The sequence below is a fragment of the Coloeus monedula genome (assembly GCF_965178545.1).
Source record: "Coloeus monedula genome assembly, chromosome: 14".
In the NCBI taxonomy this organism is placed as follows: Eukaryota; Metazoa; Chordata; class Aves; order Passeriformes; family Corvidae; genus Coloeus; species Coloeus monedula.
In genome coordinates this window covers 16,841,182-16,858,881 of record NC_138794.1, presented here as the reverse complement: position 1 = coordinate 16,858,881, position 17,700 = coordinate 16,841,182, and the positions used below count along the sequence as shown (strand labels likewise).

Sequence of the window (17,700 nt, the reverse complement as noted above, 5' to 3'; positions counted from 1 at the left end):
TTCATAAAACTGAATCTTTAACTAATACTTTCAATACAGATTTCTTGTCTTTTTTTAGGTTTCATATTTTTGGTAAAGGTTTCCCTAAGAAGTTTGATCAAATCTTGCCACATGAAATAGCAAACCCACAATGCTGAGTATCACAATGTTGTATTTGTATTTACTTTTTAGTAAATTAGTGCAGTGATGAGGAATCATCAGATCTTCTTATTTAACTAAGTGCTGCAATAATACAAAAGAAGGCTTCATACACCAACTAGAACATATTTTTGATGAGTTTCAACTGAGTAAAACGAATTATTCAATTAATATTTATCAAACCAGTCATTAAGAAAAGGCAGTAGAATGCCTGGGGTTTTCCCCAGGGTGAATGAACATTATCTGTGTATTCAATGAATGGTCAGCAAATACCAATATTTCTGTTTGTCCTGGATCTGTTCTCCTAGATACAGAATTCATATGTCACCTAACTGTGGATGAGGGGGTTTTGGGGTTGTTTCTCTCCCCCACACCCCATTTTGGACTGTTTACCTTTCTCATTGAGAACACAAAAGGAATGGGACCTACCAACAGACAGAGCAGCATTTATGTCATTTTTGAGTGGTATCCTATCTGCAGAGGAGGCTCAAGCAGATTAACAAAGGATTGTTGGTAACCAAGATGCAATAATATGTCTTTATTTTCAAGTAATATCGCAGTACTTAAACCACACATATGGTTGATAAAATATCTATTAAATCTGCTCACAGGTTTTCCACTCTTAATTCCATTTAATTTTCCTTTTATTTTTAAAAATCTATGTAGGATTTACTGAAATGGGATATCTGACACAAATGTGACTGGCTGGTGATCTTTTCCAGGTTAAATCACACTCCTTCAGGAGCAATTTTTGATCCACTATGTCTTATGTTTTCTAGGAAAGCATAGAATCATTTATGTTGGAAAGGACCTTTAAGATCAAGCCAAACCTTTCACCTTGCACTGCCCAGGCCACCACTAGACCATGTCCTTAAGAGCCACATCCACAGGTCTTTTGAATATCCCCAGGGATGGATACTCCACCCCTTCCCTAAGTACTCTATTCCAATGCTTGATAACCTTTGGGTGAAGAAATTTTTTCAAATATCCAACCTAAGCCTCTCCTGGGGCTACTTGAGGCCATTTCCTCAAACAAGATGATTTTATAAGTTCACAGACTTCTTTAAGTTCTTTAGAACAGCACTTTAGTTATTCAGGATATTATTTAACCACACAAAACCTATTTTTTTCTGTGCTTTTCAACACCCTTTATAGTTGTGATTAACTTTTCTTTGGGGTTTTTCTTCTGTGCAGAAATGATGACTATTGTGAAAAATGAAGTAGAAAATGGATATATCATCCTGACTATATTGTATAATTGTTACAGAGAAAATTTACTACCATTGATTTGCACAGTTGTTCTTAAACTGACATACACTAAGTGCATGAACTGCCCCTGATTAGCCAGTACTCTTGCTTAAGCTTTAGTTATTCAGCTGTGGTTTGTATATACAGAAATTAAAATCTTTCAAAACTTCATTTAAAAAAAACACAAATGAAAAATCATTACCTAACAGAATGGCAGCAGGAGGTCTATTCACAATTTCCTGACATGTTTTCTTCCATTGTCTTTTCCCTATGACAGGAATAGCTAAGACTGTACAAAAGAAGTAAACAAATAAATTGAACATAAAGGTAGGCATATATATGTATATATATGTGTGTATATATATAGTAATGAGGTACAAGTGTGGCATTTGCCTCAACAGTGTGTGAAAAGGTGATAAAACCTTTTCTGCTGCTTGCATGCCCTGGACTGCACTCTGTGGTTTTACCACATATGGTTTGATAAACTGAAAATGCATTTGACACACGAATTTGGATGAGGGTGAGTGTCCACAATTCAAATAAAGTCAAAAGCGTTCCTAGCAAAGCTCTCTGGATTTACCTCAACTGCAGCAAGAAGGAGCTTGCAAGCCTGAAACGCAGGCTGTAACAGAACCAGAGTGGTAACAATTGCTGATGGACCTTTCCTTTGTCAAACTTAAACCTTTACCTTCAACTTTGTGGTTTTGTAAAATCTTCTTGCACTAAGCTCCACAATATATTTGAATGCTGTTTAAAGCAATATTTGTCTCATGCTGACCATATATATGTGGTGTTGCTGTATTTTCACATACTTCTGAGGTTGAATCCTATTGCTAATATTGATTTATTCTCTCTGGAATACATTTTTAGACGGAATGTGCCATTTCCAGCTACCAAGTGCTGTGCTTCCATAAATAATTGAGCTCCTATGAGTTCAGAATGACTTTACAGAACCAGTTTGAGATTAGAGATTTAAAAAACCTCAGAGATTTACACATTTGTCCCAGCGTTGACATTGCTACCTGCAGGTTCACCACACGGAATAGCGTGTTCTTACCTACTTTCTCTGCAGTACTACTACCTCTAAAAAATCTGGGGTTTGAGACTTTTTTCTCACTTGTGTTCACTTCCTCTGTGAGCTTCCTGAACTGCTAGATTAACAGTTTAAACCGTTTAACTAGTAGTTTTTAAATAATAAATAGTTTTCTTAGGCACTCTAAGCACAAGCCAGGTTCCTTCAATCCCAAGTGAACTGACGTGAACGATTCGACCTGGGACGGCATCAGCCCGGGCAGGGCCCCAAATGCGGCCCGGCGGCCCCACACAGGGGAACGGGCGGTACCCGAGCGGCTTTCGGCGGGAACCGCCTGAGGAGGAACTGAGGGCCGCCGGGACGGGCGCCTTCCCCGTACCCCCGCCAGCCTCCAGTCCAACCCGCACAGCTCTCCGGGGCTGCTGAGGAGCCGGGGCGCGGTGCCGGTGCCCGCGGGTGAGGAGCCGGGGCGCGCTGCCGGGACGGTGCCCGCGGCTGCTCCTCCCTCACGCGGTCTCTTCGCTCGGGGAAGCGCCGGGGGAGACGCGGCTGCGCTGCGGTCCCGCGCCGCACGGGGGCGCCATGTACCGCCGCGCCGACACCGACCCCGCCCCGCCCCGCCCCGCCCTGCCCTGCCCCGCGCGCTCGTTCGGCTCCGCGGCTCTGAGCGCCGGCTGCTGGCCCGGGGTTTGTCCGTGCCCGGTACTGCCGCCCGTCTGCCGCTCCGAGCCCTCCCCACGCCCCCCGCCTCTGCACGCCGGCAGGCGCTGGGCTGCGCTCCGCCCCGTCAGCTGACTGCCGGGGGCGCGCCCGCGCTGGGTCACGCCGCGCTCGCCGCCCCCTCCCCTGCGTTCCGCTCCCTTCCCAGCCGGCGGCCGCGGCTGAGGGGCCGCCTACACCATGGTGCTGGAATCAGTGGTGGCGGATCTGCTGAACCGCTTCCTGGGCGACTATGTGGAGAACCTGAACAAGTCTCAGCTCAAGCTGGGCATATGGGGGGGTAAGGAGCCCCTTCCCTCTGCCGCCAAGTATCCGCTGGGCCGCCGGAGTCACCGGGGACAGGGAGCGGGTCTCGCTGGCTGTGGTTTCCCTGTGAGGGGTTCGCGGGCCGTGGGACCGCCGACCCCTCTGAGGGGCGGGCGGTGGGTTTGCAGCCCCCTGTAAGCAGCGGGCGAGTTCCGGGGCCGCGGCCCTCCGTGATGGACGGTCGGTCAGTGTGGCTGCCAGGCGTCCCCGTTCCCTCGGAGGACTGTCGGTCGTTGTGTGCCTGTGGTCTCTGGTACCCCCTTCCTCACGTTGGTCTGTGGGGCGGGGGGACGGGCGCACGGCGCTGGCCTCGGAGCTCTGCTAGGGAGGAGACTGCCGACATGGATAAACCCTGTTTTTTTCTCCTATTCGTTTTCTCAGGTCCTGGGTGGAAGCACGAGGGTGCTGTTGGGTCTGTGGGCGGGCTCATGGCGCAGTGCCCCGGGCGGCGGGAGCGCTGCGTGCCGGTGCAGCTGATGGGGTGCTTGGCGAACCGTGTCTTGCAGTTATCGGTGTAAATAATGTGTGTTAAACAGCCGGGATAGTCGAGTAACGTGGAGTAGCTGTTCTCGGTGAATGTATCAAACATTTTCCTTCGTTACCTTGTAGTAATGCAAAAAACCAGCTGAAGTACTGCTTAGGGAAGCTGGCTGGTTTAGGTGCCTTCCGTAGGTAGGTCATCACCTTATTTTTGCTCATCGTGATTGTACATATTTTAACATTTATGCAATATTAATACCTATACTTCAAGTGCAATATAACTCTGAGGGATCTGGCATTAAAGTACTAAGAGGTATATTATATGGGCTTTCCTTGGGTATAATTCTGTGCTAGTGTTTCATTTAGAAATCCTATTATGTTGTCTGCATCAGGAGAAGTAAATGTGTTTGTGAAAATAGGCATTTGTTTTCGTGGCTCTGATTAATGATTTTTATATTCTGTGAAATCATGAAGAACAAGATACCATTTTCCAAGTCTGCCCTGTGTTGATAGAACTGCAGTCATCATTCACAACTAAGTGAATAATAAGAAAGACTTCCTATTATTAGGTGTATTTAATAGAGTAGAAACATGTAGACATCTAAGTTGGTGATGTTTTTGTCATCTCTTCCAACTGAAATTTTGTCTATAACCCATGTTTAGTGGCTCTTACAAATTACACATTTTTTGTGCTATTCTGTAACTGGAATAAGGTTTTCAGGTTTTAGTCATAAGTACTTAGGATGGTTGTGGTTGTGTTCCTTTTTCTAACATAAGTAATACTTGAAGTAATTTTTTTCTGTACTTCTGTCTTTTTTCTAAACAGGTAATGTGGCACTCGACAATTTACAGATAAAGGAGAATGCATTAGTAAGTATCCAAATAACTTCAAAATTGTTTTTATGGGTCTAAAGACTGAGAGAATAAAATATTGCTCATTGAAGTCTCACAAAAGGATACACTGTGGGTTTTTTTACTGGTTATTGGAAGTAAGTTTTTGGTTAACGCCTTCTAATTTTGCTCATTTTACTGGGACAGAGGAAGAAAAAAAGCTGTGGTTGAAAAGCAAGAAGTAACTTGCATTAAGTTCCCATACTCTTTGTCTGGAAAAACAAATGACTTGGCTGATTTTCATGTTCTTTAATTTAGCTAATGAACATCTTGCTCCAATACTCAGTGTGTTTCAAACTTCACTAAAGAGAACTGTTACTCTTCTGTGCATTGAAAACACATTGGATCCTTGTATGACCTGATCACTGGCTTCTGTTCATTATTCTCAAGTTTCATATTTTACTTGCCCATTTCATCCATTCCTGGTAGCTTTGTTGTTCTTGAAATCTATGGCTACAAATATCTTTGTATCTGGTAGATAAGAAAGGAAGGAAGTGTTACTTTGTACACGCCTTTCCTTCTTATGGGGATTGATTCAAGATTCCAGCAGTTCTGATGTAGAAAAATGCAAAGTCGTGTATGTGGCTGATCAGAGCTGAGTGAGCCAAGACCAAGTCAAGAGCATTAAAACAAGGGATGGTTCTGACAGCCTTACAATTGCAATGTGTTAGATTTCAATGCAAAAGTAGTTAAAGGAAGGTCAGTATTGAACACCACTTTTAGAGAAGTAGCCCACACTTTCTTGAAAAAGAAGGGATCAAAAGAATATGATATGGTCCAATTCTTCTCTTTTTTCCTGTAGTTTTCCTGTCTGCTGCTGTCTGGATAGTTTTTGTTTTCCTTCTAAGGTTTTCTAGTAGAAAAGAAGTAGCTTTTAATTTCTGTATGTAAATACAGTACTTTGCAAATGTAATTTAGATTTATTTATTTGATTTCTACTATTTCTTCTGTTTAATACTTTATTTTTGTCATTTACAGAGTGAACTGGATGTACCTTTTAGAATAAAAGTTGGTCAGATAGGTAAGTTTTAGTTCCAATCCGAGTATCGCAATGGAAATTTAAATACAGGCTGTAAGGTCAATCGTGCCCCTGAATTTCTTTTATCAAGCTTTCTTAACTGTAATTATACTCACTGTTGGAACCAGCATAGAAATTCAGTGTGGCTGCCATTGATGTTATCTGGCAAACCCTGTTTGTGTAACTTTACAGGTTGGTATGAAAAACATGTCTGAGAGGTTCTTCCCGGAGACATGAATGATCAAGGGAGCTGTTTAGTGTAGACGGAATATGTGTTGTTCTTTAAAGGACTGATTAGGACTATGAAGAATTTAAGTTAAATTCCTGAAACTGACAAATATGCTGGAGGTTTAGGAACTCTTAGTTTTTTGGTTTTTTTTTTTAAATTCCTTTCTCAGGTGGTCAGCATTGCTTTTTCACATGAAACAATTGCAGGAGATATTTTTGTGTTGTATTTTTTCTTCTATTTCCTGGGAAAATCATATTCATCCCAGTGAATTGAACTTCAGTCATGATCTCAGGTTTTGATTTAAAGTATTCTGACTCAGACTACGACATTTTGCTTAAAACTATGGCTTATGTTTCCTCTGCATGTGTTTTATCACTTCAAGGGCTTTATAAAACGTTCATGCCCATATGGCTTCTCCTAACCTTCTAAGGTGTTTAGGACATCAAGATATAGGGCTAATGCTCTTTAATGCCTGAGGTGTTCTTTGGACTAAGCACAGTGGAGATTCTTGTTTTGATGTAACTCTATCTGCTTTGTTTAGATAAACTTACTCTGAAGATTCCTTGGAAGAATCTCTATGGGGAAGCAGTTGTTGCAACTCTAGAAGGCTTGTATCTTCTGATAGTTCCTGGAGCAAGTATGTAAACTTTTCAGCTAAGGGTACCATGTAAATGAGTCTATAATAGGAAGCAGTTCATGTAAACCACCATTTTTATGTTTTGCTCCCTCAGAGGAATTTCTAGACAAATGCTGGCAAGTTAGGAGAAGGGTGGGAGAAAACAGCACCTGTTGCTTTTACGGAGGTCCTTGGTTGTATCCATTCCAAGTTCAATTCAACAGCCAAGTTTCCTCTAAAACGTGCTTGTCCTGAATCCAGTTTTCTGGCATGGTTTAGCTGTTTATCTGCTTCTAACAGTTGAAGGTAGTAATGCCATTAGTACTGTTTGTAGGGAGAGGGAAGAGGGTCAAAGAACTTTATTAGTTTTTTTCTGAAATCAGAACCTCTGGTATGATGAGAGAACTTGCAAGTTCCTAGAGTTTTTAAGAACTTTAAAACCTGTTTTATATTGCGCAGACCACACTTAGGGGTCTGAACATCCATGGAAAAATTCTCCTATGAAGTAATGCATAATTGTGTAAAAACAAGAGTTTTGGAGGCTGGCTGCAGTGTTCAGCGATGAAAAAAGAATAGCCTTTCTCTCAAACAAGGTGTTTTGCAACATGATGTTGTATATGGTGTGCATTGCTTGATAATGCATTTATGTAACTTGAGATTTAGGATTAAGGCTGTCCCAACTTGGCTTGCAGGTGTTAAATACGATGCAGAGAAGGAAGAAAAATACTTGCAGGATAATAAACAAAAGGAACTGGCAAGAATTGAGGAAGCCTTGCAGAAAGCGGCAGAAAAAGGTACTGAGTTAATAATGCAAATCTCCATTGGAATTTGAGGACTTAGACTGTGCTATGAAAGAAAAGTCCTGATTTCTAATTGACTTAATAAATTTTGTTTTTTCAAGTGTCCAGCTAATCTTACTACAGTGCTTTGAGAAGCTTTTCTACTCTAAAGCTTGAAAGAAATGTTATTTGTTTGTTTACCATTCATTTATCCAGTCAGCTTCCATGGGAAATGGGAATTTATTCGTCTGGTATGTCTTTTTAATTATTTTTTTTCCTTGGTGCTCCAGAGGAACAGGACCATCTAGAACAATAGAAAGTGCATTGCGTGAGGGTAATGTTATCTTGCTTTAGCACCTTGATAATAGATGTTTAGCTATGTGTTTTAGAGGTGCATGTGGTAGGCTTTCCTTGCTGAAAGGAACCTTTAAGGGGAGTGGTAAGGCTTGTAAACTTTTATTGCAATGATAATGCTTTTGTTTCAGTTTCTGCTGTGCTTTTATGATGTACTGAGTTTGGACTGGTTTGAGAAATGGGACTCTTGTGAGCAGGAAATAATTCACAACATGACAAAACAATTGAGCACGAACATAGGAAACTTAAACTTTTGCTCTAGGTCATAAAAACTATTAAGCTCTCAACTATAGGTTAAAATTGGTCATTTAAGCCCAGTTAACTAGTTTTGTAGTGGTGGTTTTTTTTGCTGTTGTTTGCTTGTACTGTTGTAACCAATACCTTTAATAAAATTATGGTATCAGTTAGGCTTGTTTGGACAGAAACCAAGCTCAGAACCAATGACAGGTAACTACATGTGCTGGAGGAAAAAGTTATCACTGAAGTTTTTGTCTGAATTGAGACCTGTTTGTTGGCTTGTGTAATGGTTCTTAAGATGTGTTTCTAGGATACTTGTAATGCTGCAACTCATGGAAAAGTTACTGAGAAAGAGATCATGCTTTCCACACTTGGAAAAAGGATAATTTGGTTGTAATCCCTCTGCTTCTTTAATTCTCCAGTTACAGGAAAGTCTAATGCCTTTTTCTTGCTTTGCTAGTTTGAAAGGTATATGTGGTGTTTCCTTCAAACAGCAATCTGACAATCTGGCTGCAATGAAGAAAGGAGCTTTGCTTTATTTCTTGTCTTTAACATGCCAGAAAATGTATGAGGGCTAAGACAATTTTAGTGAATGAATTTTGCAGCCATTACTTCATACAGGGGTGAAGGAATCTTGATCGAGGTTTAACCTCAGTTATGCAGCACTTGGATCCTGGACAGCAGCAGTGTTTTAGCCAATGCTCTTTGCACCAGTAGCAATAGGATGAATGGATAGTGTAATATGATAAATATAACCTAATGTGTACTGCTTGAGGAATTCCAATTCTGGAACTTCATGTATTTAAGAGTGTGTCTGTTCACTTGTGACAGTTTTCTTTTTTAAAAAAAACTTACTACATCCAGCACTTTTGACACTTTTGAAAACAAATAGTAGAAAAAGCATACCTTAGTGGCTCAACTGATTTTATAAAGAACAAGACTTAGTCGTGTTTTGCAGTTTTAAACTTTAAGCCTTGAGAAGGAAAAGCCAGAGGAACATTTAAACTGGATTATTTTCAACTCTAACTTGAGATGTTCTGTTATCCTATGATCATTTTTCAGTGGTAGCCATTTGTGTTTGTGGTGCTGTACTAGAATATTGTATTCAAGAGGACTTGTGTAAGTCTTGCATGAGCAGATCCTTTGCTTTTGCTAGATACAGAAATCTTGGAGCCCATTTTGCCCTACTGAGCTATAAAATTCTAAGAAATTCAGCTCTCTGTAGGTTTTTAAGAGAACACGATAGCTGCTGAAAGTCTAGGAAATATATTGAATAGAAAGTTGTCAGGGTTCATGAGCTGTATTTTCTTTTTTGATTAATACTTGATTTATATTAACATGTTTAGAATCTCATTTCAGTCCTTGGATTTAAGAGTGTAAGTAGGAGATATTTTCTTTCGACATGCTATTCAAATATTGAGCAAAATGGTCATGCGCTGTGGTGGTAAGGTACTGTGAGGGGGAAGTGGAAACTGCTGACACAAGCTGATGAAGCTATTTTCTTTTTTCTAAGCTGTTACAATCTTTCTCTATCAAACCTCATGTATGGAGACCAGAGGCAGCAGGTCTTTTGCTGGTTACAAGAAAAAATGAAAATTGCATGGTTTTTCTATGTAGGTAATCACTGAAACTAGATATTCTGAGGTCACTTGGGCTGTCCGATACTGTAATGGAAATACTACTGTGTCATACAAATTTGGTGAACTTAGTATTAAATCAGGAGTTGATTTCCTTCTTTTAAACCAAATGCATTTTTTTGGTTATTTGCTGCCATGTGGACCAAGGCACCCATTCACAGGATTCCTTGTATGGGTTGGAAAGTCTGGTTTACAAGGACACCAAGCCTGGTGGGTATGCATGGTTAGTTACATTTTGCACATGCATGATGAGCAGGCAGCTAAGATTTTTAAAAGTCCCCCGATCCAAAGCAGCCAAATGTACAAGTGAGAAAACAATACTTGTTTGGTAAACATCCACATATTGGTGGTTCTAGAAATGAGATTTTAATGAATGTGGATTCAAGTGGAATCTTGCAGTGACATAGTCCTCTTTTAATTGAGTGGCCGTTTCAGAAAATTAAGATATTTCCGTCAGTTGTGTTGAGCTCAAGAATGTTATAAAATGCTGACAATATTCTACTATAATTTTACATCACCATCTCTAGTTGTTTGGAGAGTAGAGAGTAATTACCCTTACTTAACATGTCTGGGCTTAAGATAATGGATGTTCAGGCTGTCTTGAAACCACGGACAGACAGAATGAACTATAGCAGACTGAAGGCATTGGCATGCTTCCCTCTGCTTCTCTTTATTTGCATTGCTCTCAGGTTAGGCAAGGAAACAGCTTCCCTTGAAATTCAGAGGAACTATTGTAATGGTGTACGTGCTTTATTTTTAACTTCTGAAACCTGGTTTTCAGAAATTTACACTTGGCCAAAGTTTCTTGCTTGAGCTGTTATCTGAGCACAGGTTTAAAGTGAGCTTGAAAACATACGTTTTGTTTCTCCATGCAGTGGGTGTGGGTAAAGAAGAGGAGTATCCTGTTTCCTTAGTTATGTCATACAAGGGAGTGAAAGCCTGAGACCTACAAATTCAATAGGAAGTGAAGGAAGCTCTCCTTTTAAAGTAACCTTGATAAAGGATTACTTGTACTTTTAAAAGGAACTACCCAAAATAAAATGTTTCTGTTTGTCTAGTTTTGCCTTTTTATTATTTGTATAGTGATCAGCCTATCACCTTACCTGCAAAACAGGTTGAAATCTTGGCATGCAATTTCCCTCCTTTGTTTGAGCAGGCCTGCAAATGATATCAAGTTGTTCCCCCCAGTTAGGTTAGGTACACTGTTATACTTGCTTCCTTCTTGCTTCAGTGGGATACACCCTTCTCATGTTACCCTATAAAGATAAGCACAGGCAGCACTATTGCTGAGTTATTTTTGCTTAGGTGGCCAGAGAGGGGAAAGAAACAGTGCAGCTCACCAAACTGGTTTTCTTCAGAACTGTGGAAAAGTATGAGCATCATTTAATTAATGAAATGGTTGTGATTGTGTGTGTAAATAATAGAATTTAATTTCATGTAAAGCTTTTCGAATCATCATTTTTGTATGTCTTTTTTGTGGTTACTGGATTTGTTCTTTCAGATTGCTTTCATACCATACTGTTGATTATCATGAGAATCCTATTGAAAAGTGTTCTTTGGGTTTCCACATACATCTATATCTTAGCTTGGAAGTTATGTCCATGTATGGTAGAAGTCTCTTCTGGATTTATATCTTATGCTATGAGAAGTAGCTGGTTGTTTCCTTAATACAGGTGAAATTCTTGAAAAGCTTTTAATGAGACCTTATAAGCCATTATGCTTTAAGACAAGCTAAAGCTTCTTCTATATTTTCTTATGCTTTCTTACATTTCTGCTTTACTAACTTGAATTTTGTCCTTTTTCCAAAAAATTGCTTGCACTGCAAAAGGACGTAAGCGTAAAAAGTATAAAAAGCATTTTAAGAGACCCTTTAGAGGTCGTGATCACTCAAAAGGTGGGTAACAGTTATGGCTTTTAACTTTTAAGACTTCTTTTTTCTTTCTGTTTGGGTTAGCTTTTCAGTGGTTTGGCCATCCATCCAGTGAGACTTTTTTCCTCCTGTTTGAAAGAGAGGATATAAATTGGAGAGAGCTCTTTTTGCTGTTTATCTATTCTCTGCATCCAGTGAGACTGAAGAGAGTCCTTGTTTCTCTTTACTAGGATAGTTGTGCCTGCTCCTCCAAGTTGAGCTATCGGTAGCATTTACAGTAGAACTGTACACATTTGGTGGGCTGATTCGTGGCACTTCACTGTGACTTTTGGAAAAACTGCATGTGCAAATTACATCTGTTTGTCTGATTTTTGTCAGATTCCAGTAACAGGTAAAGAAAACCTGATACTGATGCTGTAGCAGTAAACAGTCCTTTTATCACCTTTTAGCTCTCTGTTCTAAATAGATAATATAGTGCTATGACATATTTATAAACAGGAATGAAATTGATGTTGTTCCCCAAGAGGATAATCATTGTCTATAAACACCAAACCATGCAGGTTTTCAGCATTAGCATGTGACTAAGAATAGGTTGCCATTTCCCGTGTGGTTGTATTGTTATGTATTTGGTCTTGGAGGAAGCTCCAGCTGTACACAGACTTGCAGTTGGAGGGAAAACCTTGTGGGGACCCAAGATAAGCTTTGCAAGATATCAAACTGAAGTTGCTGCTGGTAGCTGCAGCTGGCTGCAAAAACGTTAATGGGTTCCTTGCACTTAAAGGTCATGAAGCTTTGCTAAGGACTTCTGTGGGGGTTTTTTTGTGTTGTTTGTTTTTTTTAATCAGTTAATAGGAGGAAATATGTGTAGCATGTAAAAGTGATATAATGTTTCTGTTTCTTCTGTGTTCCTAATTTTTTTCAATTGAAATCAAAAGCTCTCTTGACTGAAACTGTGTTATATCATGTTCAATAGTGAAGTCTTTTCATTTTTAAGCAGATTTCCTGAACCTCTCAAAGCTTTAAAAAAAATTTCTCATTCTTTTAGCAAGATGTATGAAGTTAGATACCTGTGTTCAGCGTGCATTGCATATGTAAAAAGTTAGTTAGAGTAAGCTGTAGTCCTTATTTTTCTCTACTTGGATAGCCATGACTGTTTTCTTCAACTTGAGCCATCTGTAGCATTTCCAGCAAAACCTTGGTAGGCTGATTGATGGCATTTGCTGGAATAGCCACTTTGTAAGGAGGGTACTGAACACAACAGTGTAGCCTGTAAAGGCAGTTAGAGGACAAGCGGCTCATCCAGCCATACTTCAGGTAAAATGCTGAAACACAGCTGGAGATGATAGAGTCACATCACTATACTGAAATAATGAGGCATTGTGAATATTACTGTTTGCCTTGGCATGTGTTATTCAAGGCTATTTTGTGCTCAATTATACCATCTTACTTATTTGCTTCTTGAAACCCTTCACTGAGGGACTTTTAAGAGAGAACCTTTTACCTTGGAAGGAGTAGGGAGGAGTATGTTAATCCAGAATTTGCTGTGAGCGAAGCTGTTTTGACTGAAATTTAAGGCATTTGTTTTCTTGTGGTTAAGTTGTGCACAGGCAGCTAATATCACATCTTCAGAATATGGATGTGCAGAAAAGGAAAAAATGCAAATGCGTAATCTAAGTAAGTGACAACTGAAATGTTAGAGGCAATATTATATTTACATTGCTGTAGTTGTTGTAATTAAATTCAAGATGCAATTATTACACTGAATACTGACTTTTGAAAAATTCTTGTTCTAGACAAACCAAAGGAGGAGAAGAAGGATACTTTCTTAGAAAAGCTTGCAACTCAAGTTATAAAAAATGTGCAAGTCAAAATCACAGGCATTCATGTTAAATATGAAGATGATGTAAGTAACTGGAACATATTGTCTTCATTTAAAATTGTTCTTCAGTGCAGTTCTGATTGTCTAGTCCGTACAGAAACTGTATTTGCCACCTTGAAGAAGTTGCTGTGGTTTATTCTGCATCTCTTCAAATAAGGTGTCCCAGCTATGACTGAATGCCAGAAATATGGATATGTGAAAGAGATATTCTCTTCCCCATGTTCAGTGCTGCCTTGCTCACTAAATGTGGGCAGTGTCTGTTCTCACGTATTGGTGCAATGGATGTTTTTCAGGGAGTTCTTCAGTGTCCTGGGGAGAGCCCAGAATAGCAGAAGCTGGTGGGTTCATGCATGGGTCTGAAGGCAAATTGTTGAAAGCACTCAATTGATAAACAAGACTGTTTGTTTATATGAACCAAACTGGGATTTCTAGTTTTACCTTCCTTTAGGAAAATGATTAAGCAGTTTGTTATGAGATAATTGAATTTAAAAGAAAAGCACTGGATAACAGGTTCAGTCAAACCTTTCTTTGGGACTTTTTTCAGAGACACTAAAGTTAAGGAGGTCAGAGAACTGCATGGGATAAAGTAATATAGCTGACTGAGATGTGGTGCTCTAAATTTTTTTTTTTCCTGTAGGATGATGATAGACTCCAAAAGAAAATTTTCCGTTTGAATTGAAGTCCTAAGTCTTTACACTACAGCCGTATTAGTTTTGGCCTATCTTAGTGGGTTCCAGTAAAGTTTCAGTTAGAACAACTAAGCAAAGGAAGTTGCTCAGAGCAGTTAGGATTTCAGTCAACTTTAAATGATACATCTGTCTGCAGCAAGAGACATAAGTACCTGTTATTTTTCTATTTTTATAGATCACAGACCCACAGTGTCCGATTTCCTTGGGAATGACGTTGGGCGAGCTTAGTTTACTGGTAATGTGTGTGTGAATGCATGTTCTTGTGTGTTCAGCTTGCTCGTCTTTGCAGTAGCAGAAAGGAAAAGGAACATAGTAAGACGATTCAGTGACAGTGTGCATCGAGCTGGAAGTGAAGACAAGCTTGGATTCATGCAAATAGTACTGGCAGTTTGAGCAAGCAGAAGGGAAGAGGACTGAGGACCATCACACTTTCTGAGACTTACTGATTTGCTCTAATGAATTGTTCTAGTGATCTAAGTGACCTTTAGAACTGGACAGGTTTTTTCCAGGCGTAGTAAATGTGGGCAAACATTGCTTCATGATGATAAAGAATTTGGTATTTTGCCAGGCCTTTTGAGAAGTGGGGACAGAAAATTTCAGCTAACTTCTCTTTGACTTAGCTGTTAAGCACTTTATGGGTAGGATGAGGAGTTGAATATCAAAGTATGAAAGTAAACTGACTGATTTTTGTATATTATCTTGATGTGTGTGTATGCAGAGAAACTGGGTGCATTTGTTGCTTGGAAAGCATAGGATAAACCCAAAAATGTGTTAGCTAAGATGCACAAAATTACTTTTATCACTTTGAACTTTTAGACAACAAACGAGAACTGGACACCTTCCATTTTGAATGAAGCTGCAAAAATAATATACAAGGTAATGTGTTTTGGGTTTTTTCCTACACAAGTGAAGAAAGAACTGATCTTGGAGAACAGTAACCTGGGGCTCTAAATATTAAAGTTGGAAAAATAGTTTGCTTTCTGAATTCTCCTGTTTTTCTTTATTTTTGATGTATGTTTAAACACAAGTAGAGCACAAATAACTGTTTTTATTTAAGTCATAAACTTAAATAAACTCCATGGTTTAATAATTTCTCTTAAATGAGAATGCTTATCCCCTCATTCAATATACAGCAAGCCTGCATGGAAGCTGTGGTTTCAAAGAGGTTGTCAAATTGCCATTTCCTAATCTAATTTGTATTCCTAATGTAATTGGGATTCTGGGAGCTAAGTGGTCTCTCTGTTCTCCCTGCCCACCTCCTGAACCACCCCTCCAGCCTGTGCAGAAAGGAGTCCGCAGAGGTCTAAGGAATTACAGGAACAATATAAGAAGTGTTTAGTAGTCCTGGCTTCTTTATTAGGCCGTGTACTAGTTTTGTGCACCCTTGCCCCTGTAATCTAGGGTCATGTTTTACAGATGTGCTTGAACTTCTGCTTTAAGAGCTTGCAATTCAATTATCATTTCAAAATAGTATTGTTAGATTAAATACATCTCAATGCTAGTGGTGGATTTGTTGTCTAGCTTGCTATCCTATGTTTTCTGTTTTACAAATGGAAAGCTAAGTTCACAGAATGGGTTGAATACAGAGTATGCAGTTTGTTGCATGTTTTCTTTCCTGTGCAGCTTTTGTGCCTGGACAGCCTCAGTGCTTATTGGAACATACACAGCAAAATGTATTATCATGGCTCCCGTGAACAAATACTGGTAATGTAGAAGAAAATGCATTAAACAGTACTACTTTCTCTAGCTCTTGTAGTATTCAAAACTACACCATACTGATTTCTGCCCCACTCCTCACACTTACGGTCACCTGTATTCAGGGTCATATGTTAATCCATTGCACTATTGTTAATAATACTTTGTGAACCTCATTTGTTATCAACCCCTATAGGGTTTGGACATGATATATTTTTGACCCATGATGTTTATAAAGGTGTTCTGTGTGTCCTTGTACAATACTACTTGTTTACCTTTTCCTTTTGTGCTCATCTTTTACAGATATCTTTATTTTTATTTTATTTTGCCCATAACAAAATATACACTTAACCCAGTGAGCTTGGTTCTAACACTGAATATTGACTCAAAACTGTGAAGTACTTAAAACCATCCAGTTGTTTAAGACCAGCCAAGTTACTTAGGCATTGCCTGTCTGTGGATGTTTTCCTCTTTTTTCTCTGAATCTCAGTCTGAAGTAAAACCCCAAATTGATAAACAGCTTGAATTGACAGCTGCAAAAGTCTGCAAAATACACATGAAGTTAAGTTGGTCCACTCAAAGGTTTGAGAACTCTAAACAAGTAATGCTCTTCAGCAATTGCTAGACAGTATCGTATCCCTTTGCAGGATCAGCTGAAAAGAGGAATTCCCTGTAGTGGTAACCAGCCTGAAGACTACCAGTACAGTAAGTAAGCTAGAAATGAGTGAATCTAAACTGTTCTGAGCATGTTGGTGTAAACAGCCTGATCCTGATCCTGCAGGCATGCCTATACTATCTTCATTTTACAAAAACCTAAATGTAGTAGAACGTATTAGGGCTTGTATACTTCTTGACTATTGCTGGGCTATCTTAATTGTTGTTGTTAAGAATTGCATCCTGATTCTGTGGGGCTTGAGCATGTATGTGACCAGCACAAAGTGGTTGATCTATTACTTGCTATGCTTTAATTATAAGTAAAACATCCATCTCATTTTTTTTTTATCTTGAAGTTTTCAGACCAGTGTCAGCTTCTGCAAGACTGTATATCAACCCATATGCAGAAGTAGAACTGAAAACTCCTAAGATTGATTGTAATGTAGAAGTACAGAGAATTATCATTGAATTCACTAAGCCACAGGTAAGTTGGTTTGGTATTTATCACCTATTTCAGTTTGTGATGAACTGTAGTGTTTTTTCACTGGAAAACATTCTTCTTAGGGATTCTTGTACTTAATGCTCATAGAATTTCTAAACTGTTCAGCAGTACCTGTGGGCAAAGTATAGGATCTTTTTCCTTCTGTGTAACAATCACTTCCTGGTGCTAAATCCTTGTACTCTGACACTCTTATCTGTGGACCCTCTGGGGACCACCTGATCTGTGTTCAGCCCTTCCAGTAGCATTCTTTTCACATAGAGAATGGAATCATGAATAGTCCTTATCTTACTAAACTATAACAGTGTTATAAGTGCAGAGCTGCCTAAGTACAAGCAAGGATGGAAATTAATGGAGTGTGCTGGCTTTGGCAACAAAAACTGCCGAAGTATCAAGCAGCTAATTTACGTGGCTCCCCAGCAATGTTAGTGTTCTCATTTATTCAGAGATAACTTGCAGTTAGTTGGCTAAAGAGCTTTTTAGCTCTTACTGATATCTAAGTGTAGATTGAGTTCAGAACTGTACCAGTAAGGTTCACTAATGTAAAGGCAGCTCTAAAATGAGGGAAACTGTGCATTGACAAATGAATATGCTTGGTTTGAGAAAGCCTGAGAGTTTGTGCTGAGCGGACTGATAAAACTACAAATGGTTGTTCTTCGAGGGGAGCAGGGGTTCGTGTAGTGGTGTCCTTTGAGAACAATGGGTGTAGTTGGTCCACTTTTAGGTAC

The 17,700-nt window shown here is 39.5% G+C and overlaps 1 protein-coding gene across 3 annotated transcripts in view; it reads left to right on the top strand.

The window, feature by feature from the left end:
* Positions 1 to 4,756: 4,756 nt before the first annotated feature.
* VPS13C (vacuolar protein sorting 13 homolog C) overlaps positions 4,757 to 17,700 on the top strand; it is a 72,986-nt gene continuing 60,042 nt past the window's right edge. For 2 of the 3 annotated variants that reach the window (XM_082290659.1, XM_082290660.1), the window contains exons 1-6: positions 13,376 to 13,459; positions 14,300 to 14,359; positions 14,941 to 15,000; positions 15,748 to 15,828; positions 16,467 to 16,524; positions 16,830 to 16,957. In XM_082290659.1, the coding sequence (XP_082146785.1) occupies positions 14,333 to 14,359; positions 14,941 to 15,000; positions 15,748 to 15,828; positions 16,467 to 16,524; positions 16,830 to 16,957 (354 nt within the window). In that variant the 5' untranslated portion in view covers positions 13,376 to 13,459; positions 14,300 to 14,332. Of the gene's footprint in view, positions 4,796 to 5,794; positions 5,838 to 6,604; positions 6,701 to 7,371; positions 7,474 to 13,349; positions 13,460 to 14,299; positions 14,360 to 14,940; positions 15,001 to 15,747; positions 15,829 to 16,466; positions 16,525 to 16,829; positions 16,958 to 17,700 lie in introns of those variants that run through there. The other variant, XM_082290661.1, reaches the window with a different exon arrangement.